This window comes from Pseudophryne corroboree, chromosome 2 (assembly GCF_028390025.1).
Source record: "Pseudophryne corroboree isolate aPseCor3 chromosome 2, aPseCor3.hap2, whole genome shotgun sequence".
In the NCBI taxonomy this organism is placed as follows: domain Eukaryota; kingdom Metazoa; phylum Chordata; class Amphibia; order Anura; family Myobatrachidae; genus Pseudophryne; species Pseudophryne corroboree.
The window spans coordinates 714,718,291-714,735,064 of NC_086445.1; the positions used below are offsets into that span (position 1 = coordinate 714,718,291).

General features: G+C 44.4%; 1 protein-coding gene across 4 annotated transcripts in view; it reads left to right on the top strand.

The window, feature by feature from the left end:
• The window catches only part of HSD11B1 (hydroxysteroid 11-beta dehydrogenase 1), a 94,126-nt gene that overhangs the window by 61,806 nt on the left and 15,546 nt on the right, over positions 1-16,774 (top strand). For all 4 annotated transcript variants that reach the window (XM_063955341.1, XM_063955340.1, XM_063955342.1 and 1 more), the window contains one exon: positions 12,165-12,295. In XM_063955341.1, coding sequence (XP_063811411.1) covers positions 12,167-12,295 — 129 coding nt within the window. In that variant the 5' untranslated portion in view covers positions 12,165-12,166. The remainder of the gene's footprint in view (positions 1-12,164; positions 12,296-16,774) is intronic.

The window sequence follows — 16,774 nt, forward strand, 5'->3', positions numbered from 1 at the left end:
AAAAAGTAATATTTAAGGGAGTAAGTGTAAAACACACACGTAGCCTGGCCCAGTTATAAAGGTTTATACAGGAGATACTGTGTGGTGTTTGGTAAGCGATTATAGTTGAATATCGTTTACATTTATAGAAGCGTGTTATTTGTATGGCGGCGGAAGTATCCGGCCTTTGTACACGTGTCTCGGACAGCGTGCGAGACTGCGTATGCAACGCAAAGGCCTACACACGTGGCGTATTTTACGCAACGTGCGTACAGGTACGCCCACTTAATACAAATCACACGATAGCATTGTTTTAGTTTAGGCCATACGGTAGCCACGCGATAATAGCACAAATTTGTTCAGTTTCCAATATTTTAGTTTAAAAGAACCTTCTCTTATTGTGACACCTCTGGGATTAGCCTGTTTCACCTGAATGAAAGTAATTTTCTGTACAGAAAAATCAAAGTGTATATGAGTGAACAAGAGTGAGTGTGAAAATAAAGGTTTTGTGAACCCAGAATTCGGGATCCCGTAGGAGACCACATCAGGTGAGTGGACACTTGGTGGCGTGGGAGTGGCTTTCTCACGTTAACATTGTATAAGGTATAAAGGAGCAATTAGTATTACAGCAGACCAAAAGGTCGGCGAAGTCAGAAATCCGCTGACCAGGTCAAGCGAAGTTCTGAAAACCCTGGCCTGAGAAAGGTCAGAGGTAGAGAGCGCAGCCCCGGGGGTTTGCGTAGTACCCATATAGGCCCGTTTTGAGAATACGCTCCAGCTGAGGTTTCGCAGCCTAAACAACCTATTCCGTTGGTCGTGCAGCGGATAAGTAATAGTTACTTATACGCAGTGCGACTGTACCGCACGTTACTGTGTGCACTAGTTAGTTCACCTTGATACCCACTCAATTTGCGGGGTCATAGACGCTAATTGTACACGTAACGTGATTTGTGTAACAGGTTTTTTTTATTTTAAGGGAGTTTCGCTGTTCACTCAGGAAATCTCCAACGACTGATATTTACTGGGAGGGGTAGCATACTCCCACACGCTCTCAGTAAATAACGGTTACGCAGGGCCCGAGGTTGGGTACGACCAGCATTGGGCACAGTGTTCGGTGTATTGGCCAACAGGGGCGTGAGTGGGTGAGAGCGCTCTGAGAACTTTCACCGTCACCTTATCACTGAGTAATTTGGTTTTTGTAAGGATTAGCTGAGAAGGCAGTACCTGCAAAGAATGGGGGCCAGTTGCTCAAGTAAGGGACGATCAACAAGGGTTCACGTTGATATTTGTCGGCCCAAAGGGTCGGCGAGGTACATAATGTGTGAGAAATATGGATCACACACATAGGTCTTATGCAATGAGTGGGAACGTATGACTGTGGACGATAGGGAACCGTTCCCTAGGGTAGGCAGTTTTAATTCTGAGGTGTTGCAAAATATAAGGAGAAGGATATGTCTGATAAAATCCGGAAAGCAAAGGATTAGACATTATGATTATTTACATTTATGGCAACGAGAGAGTGATATACAGAGGGAACTAGCTTACACAGCTGGTTCTAACCCTAGCAGGAAACTGATAGCAACTGCACAACCACCGTACATTACAGGAGAGAAAATGGCTACAGAGAATGACATACTGATATATGATAAGAGTGCACTTAATAAATGTATTAATGACAATAAGAGTAAACGTAATAAATGTATTAATGACGATAAGAGTAAAACTGATAAATGTATAAATTCTAACCCATGCAAGTTGCACCCCATTTTAAACTTCCCTCAGGATTTCAATCGAGAAAGTGAGCCCAGCACGATGTCGGCACTTTCTCTAGCAGCCACCATACAGGACACCCAGGTGGGCACAGTCCAATCGGTAAGGGCAGTAGTAAAGCCACCTAACGGAGGGTCAGGTGAGGTCGTGTCCACAGGTAAGTACGGTATTGTACATTATGCACAGACAATTGCACCTCACATTGTAGAGTCAACACAAGATGGTGTAATTGAACTGAATCCTGTCAGGGTGATCGCAGTCCCCAATGGGAGGACTGACGCTCAGGGAGTCACTCCCGTCAAGGATATTGCTATGCATTGTCCCTGGTCCCGGGCAGAATTGAGAACAATTATGTCAGAATTTCCCGATCCCAGGAAAGATCTAGTTGCATGCCAGAAGTTTATTAAAGAATTAGGTAATGCCACCGAACCCACAAACAAAGATTGGCAAACAGTGCTACGAGTATGTCTACCCTCCAATATTGACCCTGCAAAATTTATTACTGATTGTAAATTAGACGCAGAGGTCAGAGCAAGTCAGGATTAGTACCGTACCCTTTAACACTAGATGAGGTACTTGAATTAAGGAGTGGGAGACCGGTGGACAAGAAATTTAATATTTCTAGCCCTCCTAGTTTGAAGCTCCACCAATATCATGTGGATAGGTCCTTAGTATGTTTTAACATTTCCAACCCCCGAAAGCCGGGAAATTGGGAAGTGACATGGAACAACCAAACCATGGCATTTTCACACAGAGCCGATAGAATGCCCGTAGACTCAGAACTTATACGCCAAATAGCCAACTGTGGGAGATATTTTCAGTATAGGTACACTTTAGGAAGTAGGACCATGCGGGTTGGAGAAGTATCTCCAGGGTACTGTGCGCATATCATACAGCCTGATACGTGTACTGAACAGATGAGAAAGTTAGGGATAGGATTTTTCACCTGGAAGGTTTGCAATATGGTGATGTCATATTCTGTCCCATATGTCCTCCCCGATGATGCATATTTCATATGTGGGAGGAAGGCGTATAAGTGGCTTGCCCCAAACTCAGAGGGATTGTGTTACATTGGAAGAGTGTTGCCAGAAGTAATGACCATTACCCATGATAAGATGAAAGACGTTCACCGCAATGCTCAAGCGCCTTACACTCACACTCACTACGAACACATTGTTAAGAGACACCTTATAGATAGGACAGAGCACGCAGCCTCTGATTTGATCCACGAATCCACGGGGATTCAATTCCTACTCGCGTTAGATATCACCCATACCGCCAGAGGAATTATAAATTTTAGGTATATTAATGTGCTAGCGAACCTGATAGACAATATCACCGAGATGTATGATGACACCTTCAGGTATACTGGGAGGGAATTGCAAGCTTACAAAACGGAACTGATCCAGCACAGGATGGTTCTCAATTACCTCACAGCGGTGACAGGCGGGTATTGTGTCACCCTAGCAACTCAGTATGGTGTTAAGTGCTGTACGTATATCACAAACAGCACTGATGACCCAACCGAGGTCATAGATCAAAAGATGGACGATATCTTGCAATTAAAGTGGGAGTTCCGAAGGAGATACAACCTTACCCTTACTGCTGTGAGTAATGAACTGACCGGCTGGATTTCATGGTTGAACCCACGCAATTGGTTCTCAGGTTTAGGAGAATGGGCTCAAAATGTTATCGTGAATTTAGGGAAATTTCTCCTTTGTATCCTGGGAGTTGTCATAATGATTGGTTTGATATTTAGATGTGTTCGGATTTTAATGCATTGCAAGCGCAGTACCAGAGTGATGAGTTTGAGGAGCGAGGGCATTGTTACAACAACTGGTTTGATTTATGACCCATCAATCGAGACAATGTTGTGATAAGACGTGATTCCACGGTCCGTTTCTTTCACCCGTTTCTCCTTTGTTTTTCTCCAAGGTAAAAATACATCCACTCGGAAGAAGATTTTGATGAACATTTCTACAGACCTTTGATGAACTTTGTCACAGACTTTGCGAGACACTTTAGAGACTTTAAAAGACTTCGTATGGACACTTGAAAAACTTTGCTTATCACCCACAGCAAAGATACACCTATCTGGACAAGACTTCGACAGACAACCCAGGACAATTACACACATTATCATATGAATGTATTCGTAACATATGTTTCTCATCTTCATCTCTACGATCTTCAGGTAGTGACACACATAGTCGACAGGTGATATAGGTACATATATTAGCACTCACATATTTTCCCCCTCCATGTATCATCAACTAATGTGTACCCCATTTGTTGGAACTAAAAGCCGAAAAGAGCTCGGTAGTGTTTGTTAGCCCACTTACAGACCTTTAATACGGGATAAGAAGGATTTAATGTATACTTCGCAATACCTCGAAGCTTATCTAGAACATGTACCGCACGATGATACATGACCCCTCAGACATGAATTTCATACACACATGCTTTTACTATCCCACAGGTCATACATTTCCCACCTTCTCCTCTCCTCCCTCCACCCAATCATCTATAAGTATTTCATTGTATTATATATTTTTCTGCTTAAGTGTTTGGATAGTGGCAGTTATTGTTGACTGCCAAAGGGTGGACTGTCAAAGTCGAAAAATATCATGATGCATACCCCTTGTACTAACCCCTCATGCACATGCACGCTGCTCGTGCACCTGTTCCCCCGTGCGTGCACATACCCGCAAGTTGCGTAAGATCGCTCCGGCGATCGTGCGCATGAGATGTGTAATTACGGCGGAGTTTGTGAGCGTGTAGCGTGCGACTCGATCGTAGCATATTTAACCCAAATAGTGCATTTTGTAGTTAATATTCCCCTAGACCATGTCAGCGAGTATGATTAGTTTAAACTGTTCCTGGACAGAGAGATTCCTCTTTGCATGATAGGAAGGGTCAGCTAAAGGTTGAAAGGTGGTGTCTAGTATCCAGCTGTAGGGTATTTTTAGAGTAACATTCCGGTGTTAGTTAGGAAAGGATCGCTCGCTCCTGCGTATAGTTATGTACAGAAGTAGATTATGAACATTAACTGTATTTGCTGTAAATTACACATGCGGCGGGAATCCTGAGGATACCTCCAACCAGAGCAGTTGGGGAAAGACACAGCCCACCTGTTCAAATCCACCTATGACCTTTGCTGTAATGTAGAGACACATCCCTGTGTCCAATGAACAATGAGATTATAGGTACCATTGTATTGTGAATGTATGTTGTGTATATAAAGACCACTGTTGCCTGGCCAGCCTCATGTCTCTGAAGGCTTTCTACCTGAACAGCTGAGGACTGGATTCCAGGTCGCGCATGCAAAAGATTCCCCACGTATGTATATTCTCTGTAGCCATTGTTCATCTTATTCTCTGTTATTATGTTAGATTTCTGTGTTAGCTTGTAGTGTATAACTTGTACTGTTTTCCCCTTTTTCTCTGAATAATCCACGGCAGTGTTAGAGCTGCTGTGGTTTTAACCAAACCCGGTGTTGTGTTTTCACTTTCCTGCAAAGGGCTCTCTTAGCGTCTTAATCGCTCAAACAGCATACACATTGTTAAGGTTTAAGCGTTACATCATTACAGTATTTGACTACTAAGGTTTAGAGTATAAGTATATTCTTACTGTGTTTTATTAACAAGGTTTAAAGGTTATCAACTGTGTGTGCGCCCGCTGTGTGTATTCCGTACACTCAGCGCAGCGTGTGTACGCCAAGTGCGTACCACGTGCGGGACTCTGTACGCAAATAGCGTACAAAGTGCGTAGCACGTGTACGTGGTCTAGCGGCCATAGCGGCTCCACGGTAATAGTGTATAGCTTTATGTTTAAAGATAATAATTGACATTATCACTCCGTAGGGGCATTCCTGGCCTCACACCAAGCAACATATTTTCGCCATATACGGTGATAATGTTGAGCTGTCACGTCCTTCCTATCCTTTATCAGCATAGGAATGACCTCATCTGGAATGCCTTTTTCCGCTAGGATTCGGCGTTCAACAGCCATGCCGTCAAACACAGCCGCGGTAAGTATTGGAACAGACAGGGCCCTTGTTGCAACAAGTCCTGTCTTAGAGGAAGAGGCCACGGGTCCTCTGTGAGCATTTCTTGCAGATCTGGATACCAAGTCCTTCTTGGCCAATCCGGAACAATGAGTATTGTTCTCACTCCTCTTTTTCTTATGGGTATGAGAGGAAGAGGAGAACATAGACCGACTGGAACACCCACGGTGTCACCAGTGCGTCCACAGCTATCGCCTGAGGGTCTCATGACCTAGCGCAATACTTCTGTAGCTTTTTGTTGAGGCGGGATGCCATCATGTCCACCTGTGGCAGTTCCCACGACTTGCAATCTGCGTGAAGACTTCTTGATGAAGTCCCCACTCTCCCGGGTGGAGGTCGTGCCTGCTGAGGAAGTCTGCTTCCCAGTTGTCCACTCCCGGGATGAACACTGCTGACAGTGCGCTTACGTGATTCTCCGCCCAGCGAAGAATTCTGGTGGCTTCTGACTGAATCAGAACCGGTTGGTCGCGAAGCAGGGTCTCCGCTTGACTTAGGGCGTTGTATACGGCCCTTAGTTCCAGGATGTTGATGTGAAGGCAAGTCTCCTGACTTGACCACAGACCTTGGAAATTTCTTCCCTGTGTGACTGCTCCCCACCCTCGGAGGCTTGCATCCGTGGTCACCAGGACCCAGTCCTGAATGCCGAATCTGCGGCCCTCGAGAAGGTGAGCACTCTGCAGCCACCACAGGAGAGACACCCTGGCCCTGGGGGATAGGGTGATTAACCGATGCATCTGAAGATGTGATCCGGACCACTTGTCCAGTAAGTCCCATTGAAAGGTCCTCGCATGGAACCTGCCGAAGGGAATGGCCTCGTATGATGCCACCATCCTTCCCAGGACTCGAGTGCAGTGATGCACTGACACCTGTTTTGGTTTTAATAGGTTCCTGACCAGTGTCATGAGCTCCTGAGCTCTCTCTATCGGGAGATAAACCCTTTTCTGGTCTGTGTCTAGAATCATGCCTAGGAAAGGCAGATGAGCCGTAGGAACCAACTGCGACTTTGGAATATTTAGAATCCAGCCGTGTTGCCGTTACACATCCAGAGAAAGTGATACGCTGTTCAGCAACTGCTCTCTTGATCTCGCTTTTATAAGGAGATCGTCCAAGTATGGGATAATTGTGACACCTTGCTTCCGCAGGAGCACCATCATTTCCGCCATTACCTTGGTGAAGATTCTCGGGGCCGTGGAGAGACCAAACGGCAACGTCTGAAAATGGTAATGACAATCCTGTACCGCAAATCTGAGGTACGCCTGATGAGGTGGATAAATGGGGACATGAATGTATGCATCCTTTATGTCCAGAGACACCATAAAATCTCCCCCTTTCAGGCTTGCGATGACCGCTCTTAGCGATTCCATCTTGAACTTGAACCTTTTTAGGTATATGTTCAGGGATTTTAACTTCAATATGGGTCTGACCGAACCGTCCGGTTTCGGGACTACAACATGGTCGAATAATAACCCCCTCCTTTTTGAAGGAGGGGAACCTTGACCACCACCTGTTGAAGATACAATTTGTGAATTGCAGTTAACACTGGCCCTCATTCCGAGTCGTTCGCTCGGTATATTTCATCGCATCGCAGTGAAATTCCGCTTAGTACGCATGCGCAATATTCGCACTGCGACTGCGCCAAGTAATTTAACAATGAAGATAGTATTTTTACTCACGGCTTTTTCTTCGCTCCGGCGATCGTAATGTGATTGACAGGAAATGGGTGTTACTGGGCGGAAACACGGCGTTTCAGGGGCGTGTGGTTAAAAACGCTACCGTTTCCGGAAAAAACGCAGGAGTGGCCGGAGAAACGGAGGAGTGTCTGGGCGAACGCTGGGTGTGTTTATGACGTCAAACCAGGAACGACAAGTACTGAACTGATCGCAGATGCCGAGTAAGTCTGAAGCTACTCTGAAACTGCTAAGTAGTTTGTAATCGCAATATTGCGAATACATCGGTCGCAATTTTAAGAAGCTAAGATTCACTCCCAGTAGGCGGCGGCTTAGCGTGTGTAACTCTGCTAAAATCGCCTTGCGAGCGATCAACTCGGAATGAGGGACACTATTTCCCTCTCGTGGTGGGAAGCCGGCAGGGCCGTCGGTGAGGGGGCATCTCCTCAAAGTCCAGCTTGTATCCCTAAGACACAATATCTATTGCCCAGGGATCCAACAGGGAGTGAACCCACTTGTGGCTGAAATTACGAAGACGTGCCCCCACCGGGCCTAGCTCCGCCTGTGGAGCCCCAGCGACATGCGGTGGATTTTTTTGTAGAGGCCGGGGAGGACTTCTGTTCCTGGGAACTAGCTGTGTTGTGCAGCTTCTTTCCTCTGCCCCTGCCTCTGGCAAGAAAGGACGCACCTCGGACTTTCTTTTTTCTTTGTGATCGAAAGGCTGCATTTGATAATGTCGTGCTTTCCTAGGCTGTGCAGGAATATAAGGCAAAAGATCAGAATTACCAGCTATAGCTGTGGAGACCAGGTCCGAGATCCCTTCTCCACACAATCCTCAGCCTTCCATATGCCTCTTAAGTCGGCATCACCTGTCCATTGCATATTCTACAGGACACGTCAAGCAGAAATCGACATAGTGTTGACTCTAGAACCCAGTAGACTAATGTCTCTTTGGGCATGTTTTATATATATATATCTTAAGACAGCATCTTTAATATATATATATATCTATATATATACATACATATATATATATATATATATATATATACATACTAGGGTCTCAATCTCCGCTGATAAGGTACCTGTCCACGCTGCTACAGCGCTATAAACCCATGCCGACACAATCGCCGGTCTGAGTAGTGTACCAGAATGTGCATGCTATCTGCAGGATCCCTGAGGATAGCTGTTAAGTCAGGGCTACCTTTTGGGCAAACGTGACACCCTAGGGGAAGATTCCCATCGTATCCTGGCCCTAGTAGGGAAAGGATACTCCCTGATAATTCTTTGTGGGAAACTGCAGTCTCTTGTCTGGAGATTCCCGCTCTTTTTCATCATGAGAGGAGGGAAATTTACCTCAGCTTTCTTCCCCTTTAAACATGTGTACCCTTGTGTCAGGGACAGATGAGTCATCAGTGATATGCAAATCATATTTTATTACAATAATCATTTATTGAATACTTTCCTGCCATTTTGTTTGTAACTTTGCATTATCGTAGTCGACACTGGAGTCAGACTCCGTGTCGATATCAGTGTCTATTATTTTGGATAGTGAGCATTGAGAGACTCTGAAGGTCTCTGCGACATAGGGACAGACATGGGTAGATTCCCTGTCTGTTCTCTTATCTTTTGTGCAATAAATTCACCTTAGCACTTAATTACACATATCCAAACAGGTGTCGGCGTTGTCGACGGAGACACCCCTCACACACACATTTGCTCCATCTCCTCCTTAGGGGAGCCTTTTACCTCAGACATGTCGACACACCACACACTCAGGGAATGCTCATCTGAAGACAATTCCCCCACAAGGCCCTTTGGAGAGACAGAGAGAGAGTATGCCAGCACACACCCCAGCGCTATTAACCCAGGAATAACACAGTAACTTAATGTTAACCCAGTAGCTGCTGTTTATATTGATTTTTGCGCCTAATTATGTGCTCCCCCTCTCTTTTTACCCACTTCTACCGTGTATCTGCAGGGGAGAGGCTGGGGAGCTTCCTCTCAGCGGTGCTGTGGAGAAAAAACATGGCGCTGGTGAGTGCTGAGGAAGAAGCCCCGCCCACTCGACGGCGGGCTTCTGTCCCGCTTAAATATACATTTTCTTGGCGGGGGCTCATACATATATACAGTGCCCAACTGTATATATGTGTACTTTTGCTAAAAGAGGTCCATATGCTGCCCAGGGCGCCCCCCCCCTGCGCCCTGCACCCTTACAGTGACCGGAGTATGTGAGGTGTGTGGGAGCAATGGCGCACAGCTGCAGTGCTGTGCGTTACCTCATGTGAAGAACGGAGTCTTCTGCCGCCGATTTCGAAGTCTTCTTGCTTCTCATACTCACCCGGCTTCTGTCTTCCGGCTCTGCGAGGGGGACGGCGGCGCGGCTCTGGGATCGGACGACGAGGGTGAGATCCTGTGTACGATCCCTCTGGAGCTAATGGTGTCCAGTAGCCTAAGAAGCAGGACCTAGCTTCAAAGAGTAGGGCTGCTTCTCTCCCCTCTGTCCCACGATGCAGGGAGTCTGTTGCCAGCAGAGCTCCCTGAAAATAAAAAACCTAACAAAATACTTTCTTACAGCAAGCTCAGGAGAGCTCACTGAACAGCACCCAGCTCTGGCCGGGCACAGATTCAAACTGAGGTCTGGAGGAGGGACATAGAGGGAGGAGCCAGAGCACACCAGAATCTAAATTCTTTCTTAAAGTGCCCATGTCTCCTGCGGAGCCCGTCTATTCCCCATGGTCCTTACGGAGTCCCCAGCATCCACTAGGACGTTAGAGAAAAGTGGTGTAAGTTAGCAAATGTAACCTTAAAGTAATACAATTGAAAAAGATGTCCTGTCTGTTATATGCTGAATACAATAAAAAACAAGCTTTCTGGTAGGTAACATGTTTGCTAAATCTTGGCTCCTGCAACAGTGGAAGATAAGCAATCATATGAACGATCTTGCACTGATGGCCCACACCCAAAGCACATACAAACTCCACACCCAAGTAAAAGGGGAGGAGGGATCAAATGGGTAATTTTTGCTCTGCACCCAGTATGTTTATTTTAAAGCCGATAGCTACAATTCAGTAATGAAATCAATACCAGTAGCAGAATATTCACATGTTGTAACATCGGTAAATGCGATAAATCCTCAAATCGATCACCACAGTAATATTGCTTGAATATCTGAGCTAATATAAAGCTCACTAATCTAACAACACATATACTGTAGGTGTGTTTACATTATATTTCAAGCAGATAGATACAGTTCAGTAATTAGATCAATCTAGTAGCAGAATATTCTCATGCTGTAACACAGGTAAGTGCAACAGAATCCTCAAATCGATCATCACAGTAATAATTCATGCGTATATGAGCAAATTAAATAAAGATCAGTAATAACAACATGGGTAGAGATAAAATATCTGTCAAACATTTTATCTGACATGCTTAACCTAACAGATATAGGGCCTAATTCAGTAAGGATTGCAAATCCTTTTGCTAGCATGCTGACCAGCGCCTCACCCCCTTGATGAAGCAGAAATTACGATCACCTCTCAATTTCTGCTTCAACGTGATTTGCGATCCAACCTGAATTAGGCAAATAGTCCCATAGGGCCTTATTCAGACCTGATCGCAACAGCAAACTTTCTATCTAATGGGCACAACCATGTGCACTGCAGGTGGGGCAGATATAACGTGCAGAGAGAGTCAGATTTGGGTGGGCTATATTGTTTCTGTGCAGGGTAAATACTGGCTCCTTTATTGTTACACTGCAATTTGGATTTCAGTTTGAACACACCCCACCAAAATCTAATTCTCTCTGCACATGTTATATCTGCCCCCCCCCCTCCCCCCTGCAGTGCACATGGTTTTGCCCATTAGAGAAAAAATTGCTGTTGCAATCAGGTCTGAATTAGGCCCATAGTGGGCATACACTGTGAGATATACACTGTGAGCATAGTTGGGGAGATGTGCGAAGCGTTGGAGATTGATAAGTGGAGAGAGAGAAAGAACCCGCCAAACAGCTGCTATATATTACAGGCTGTGTTTGGAAAATGATTTAGGAGCCAAATCTGGTAGTGTATGACCGTCTGACATGTCTATTGTTCCTTTACAGTGGAGGGAGGCAGATAATGTGGCCATACACTGCTAGATTTGGCCAAACAATTATTAGATCTTTCAGACATGCTGGACAATTTTAGTCCAACAGACTGATAATTACTGCTGGGTCGTGGCACTATACTATTCAGTTATCTGTCCAAACAGCTGATTATTGGCTGATCGGGCCAATAACTGAACAATGTACAATATGCCAGCATTAGACATAACCTGCCTAAAATGAACAATGGTACAGTATGAAAAGCTCTGCATTATATGACACATAGCTGACATACTATATTCTAGTAAGGCAATGTTTTGTAGCAGGGACGTACGGTGAACGTGCGGTCACTGTTCTGTAGTACAATCCGAAAACCAATTTGCTACATATCAATAAGAAAAAAAATGCACATGATGGAATTGTGAAGCCCTGATTTGGTTATAAAATTTAGCAGACTTAATAATGCTTTATCCATTTCTACTTTTCCCTTTAATTAACCATCACTCTGTTCCTTGAATAGGTTATATGAAAGTATTATTAAAACGCCTGTGGAATAGACACTAATGTGTATGTATGTGTGTATGTCTTTCTATAGCCATGCTAAAGGGAAAAAGAGTGATTGTCACTGGAGCCAGCTCGGGTATTGGCGAGCAGATGGCATATCACCTGGCAAAGATGGGGTCTCATGTGTTGATAACTGCACGTACCGAAGAAAGACTCAAAAAGGTAATATCATTATGCTGTGTCATCTTTACCCAAATCTCAAAATTTACTGGAAAAATCTAATTCCTATTATGGGTACAATAAATAAAAGCTCATATTTTATTGTCATTTTAAGAAGATCTCATAGCAGATATTTTGTAGCTGAAAGGCAGTTCGTGTATCTTGTTTAGGTAGTTACAAATGACTGTAGATGACAAAACTATGGGTAAAATTATGATTTTATCTTATTGCTTTGTTGATGGAGGTGAAAGTACAAACCTACCCAACAGTAATACAATAACAGTACAAATATACTATCTATTCTATTATGAGAACGTTGTGTCTGTTGGTTTGTTCCACGTTGGCACAAAGACGACTGAACTGATTTTTCCTAAAAACTGCATCATTTTGTAGTGGGAACTTCTACAAATAACCTGCCCTTTGGGCCTAATTCAGATCTGATCGCAGCAGCAAATTTGTTAGCTAATGGGCAAAACCATGTGCACTGCAGGAGGCAGATATAACATGTGCAGAGAGAGTACGATTTGGGTGGGGTGTGTTCAAACTGAAATCTAAATGGCAGTGTAAAAATAAAGCAGCCAGTATTTACCCTGCACAGAAACAAAATAACCCACCCAAATCTAACTCTCACTTTACATGTTATATCTGTCCCACCTGCAGTACACATGGTATTGCCCATTAGCTAACAAATTTGCTGCTGCGATCAGGTCTGAATTAGGACCTTTGCTTTATCTGAAAGCTGAGCAATAATGAAAACCAATTGTATTGGCATCATCAATGCAAGAGATAAAGGAATTTCCCCTCTGAGCTTTTTTTTTCTTTTGTTGAGGTCCCTTCAAACAAGTTTTTGTCACTTGCGTGATCCCTCCTTTTATTTATATAATAGGATGCAGTTAATTTGCCGGCTGGGTCAGGATACCGACACCGCAATCCCAACAGCCAACAATGTGTACAGCCGGAATCCCAGCGTACAGGGGCTATTCCCACTCGTGGATGTCCTCAATAGAGTGGGAATAGAATATGTGATGAGTGCACAAAGCCATGAGCCTGCAAGGGGGCTCTTTACGCTCACCTCGCTGCCAACATACTGTCGGCCAGGATGCCGTTTTGCCGGCATACTGACGGACGGCATCCCGGTCGCCGGTAAATCACACTGATCCCATATATACTGCAACCCTTATGTATCCCGTGTGCTTGAGAATCATTTCTTATCTGTACGTATACTGTATTCAGTATACATATAAGAGATCATGTAGTACAGAAGTAACCTGTTGTGTAGGAATAATATTTCATGATCCTGCAACAGACTTTCAACCAGATAATACAGTGCACCCAGAAAGTATTCACAGCGCTTCACTTTTTCCACGTTTTGTTATGTTACAGCCTTATTCCAAAATGTAATAAATTCATTATTTCCCACAAAATTCTACACACAATACCCCATAATGACAATGTGAAAAAAATTTTTTTGAGATTTTTGCAAATTTATTAAAAATGAAAAAGTAAGAAATCACATGTACATAAGTATTCACAGCCTTTGCCATGAAGCTCAAAATTGAGCTCAGGTGAACCCTGTTTCCACTGATCATCCTTGAGATGTTCCTACAGCTTAATTGGAGTCCACCTGTGGTAAATTCAGTTGATAGGACATGATTTGGAAAGGCACATACCTGTCTATATAAGGTCCCACACTTGACAGTGCATGTCTGAGCACAAACAAAGTAAAAGGAATTGTCTGTAGACCTTCGAGACAGGATTGTTTGGAGGCACAAATATGGGGAAGGGTACAGAAAAATATCTGCTGCTTTGAAGGTCCCAATGAGCACAGTGGCCTCCATCATCCGTAAATGGAAGAAGTTCGGAACCGCCAGGACTCTTCCTAGAGCTGGCTGGCCGTCTAAACTGAGCGATTGGGGGAGAAGGGCCCTAGTTAGGGAGGTGACCTGACAGAGTGACGAAGAACCCGATGGTCACTCTGTCAGAGCTACAGCATTCCTCTGTGGAGAGAGGAGAACCTTCCAGAAGGACAACCATCTCTGCAGCAATCCATCAATCAGGCCTGTATGGTAGAGTGGCCAGACGGAAGCCACTCCTTAGTAAAAAGCACATGGCAGCCCGCCTGGAGTTTGCCAAAATGCACTTGAAGGACTCTCAAACCATGAGAAACAAAATTCTCTGGTCTGATGAGATAAAGATTGAATGCCAGGCATCCTGTTTGGAGGAAACCGGGCACCGCTCATCACCGTGCCAATGCCATCCCTACAGTGAAACATGGTGGTGGCAGCATCATGCTGTGGGAATGTTTTTCAGCGGCAGGAACTGGGAAACTAGTCAGGATAGAGGGAAAGATGAATGCAGCAATATACAGAGACATCCTGGATGAAAACCTGCTACAGAGCACTCTTGACCTCAGACTGGGGCAACTGTTCATTGCACAGCAGCAGCACAGATGACACAATGATTATTTAGCAGATGAAGCACAGCCACCAACCTGGACACATGTGCAGACAGCTGTAACCACTGGAATCCTTTTTCTGTTTGTTTGTTTGTTTGTTTGTTTTTTTGTTCTTAAAGATATACAGGTACCTTAATTGAGGACATTGACAGAGAATTGAAAACGGTGGGGACGACTGACTACAAGTTTTATTATCATCTACCATTTCCAGTGGTTGGAGGATTCAGGAGGAGACCAGATAAGGGATTTATTAAGCTCTTGACCCTTTTTTTGACTACTTTGACTTTATTGGAACATTATTAATATTTATTTTTCTATGATTGAGAGATCTCAGTTTTGAAAAAAGTGTTTTTATGAACTTATTTGAAATTGACTACTATCCTCATCTATTCATATAAGAGGTATTAGAAGGATTGGCTATACATCCACAGACACCTAACATAGGGGGTAATTCCAAGTTGATCACAGCAGGAATTTTGTTACCAGTTGGGCAAACCATGTGCACTGCAGGGGAGGCAGATATAACGTGCAGAAAGAGTTAGATTTGGGTGGGTTATTTTATTTCTGTGCAGGGTAAATACTGGCTGCTTTATTTTTACACTGCAAATTAGATTTCAGATTGAACACACCACACCCAAATCTAACTCTCTCTGCACATGTTAAATCTGCCTCCTCTGCAGTGCACATGGTTTTGCCCAACTGCTATCAAAATTCCTGCTGCGATCAACTTGGAATTACCCCCATAGTGTCATATAATCTCTCAAGTGCGCAGGAACTTTTCTTTTGCTTGTATTGGATTCTTGTGATTGGTGCAGTCACTTTCTGTTCCAGCAGCCTGTTTACTAGCAAGGCGCGCAGGTGGTTATTTTGTCTTTGTCTATGGCATGTGCAGTTTCTCAGTCTGACCATGACCTCCTTTGCCTACAGCTGTGCCTTTTGGAATGCAGCCGCTTGCATTACATGCCCGAGACACTTTTGTAAATGCAGAATTGCACAGAAATTGTTCAGCTACATGAACATCACGTAGCATTGCATCAGAACATGGAATGTGGGTGGCATAATATTGGTGACCAGATAATGGGGCTGTGGCAGAAGAAAGGACAATTTTGAAGCTATACTTTGATGGATGAAGAGCAGACTTGATCTGTGGCTTTATTGTATCTATGTAGCAACATATTACTTGGAAGAGTGATCTTTTGGTGGCTGGCATGTATACTAACATTTAACCAAATCAACTGCTCCTGAATCAGGGGCTGAGAGTCCAATCAGGCTACATAGGGCACAGACAAAACAAAAGGCTATCTGGTAAAGTTAGTTCACTGATGCTTCATATTCGTTCATGTATATCTCATTAGTACCTCCCAATAGTGCAGCTCCCCAAATGTGAATAAAAGTACTTTCACTTCTACCGCCCCTTGTACAAGGGGGGTCATTCCGAGTTGTTCGCTAGGTTTTCGGTCGCAGCGCTGCGATTAGGTAAAAAAGCGGCACTTCTGCGCATGCGTACTTTCACAACAACCGATGCAGTTTCACACAAGGTCTAGCAACGCTTTTCAATCGCACTGCTGGCCGCAGAGTGATTGACAGGAAGTGGGTGTTTCTGGGTGGTAGCTGACCGTTTGAGGGGAGTGTGTGTAAAAACGCAGGCGTGTCAGATACAAATGCGGGTGTGCCTGGGGAAACGCAGGCGTGGCTGGCCGTACGCTGGGCGTGTTCGTGACATCAAAACAGGAACTAAACAGTCTGAAGTGATCGCAAGCTAGGAGTAGGTCTCGAGCTGCTCAGAAACTGCACAATCTTTTTCTGTAGCAGCGCTGCGATCCTTTCGTTTCGCACTTCTGCTAAGATACACTCCCAGAGGGCGGCAGCTTAGCGTTTGTATGGCTGCTAAAAGCAGCTAGCAAGCGAACAACTCGGAATGAGGGCCAAGATGCTTAAGTGTTGGGGTAGATCATGCACGCCTGGGAAGGTATCAAATAACATCAATGATCTTTCAGTTTTAAGTATATTTAACATAATGGAATCTA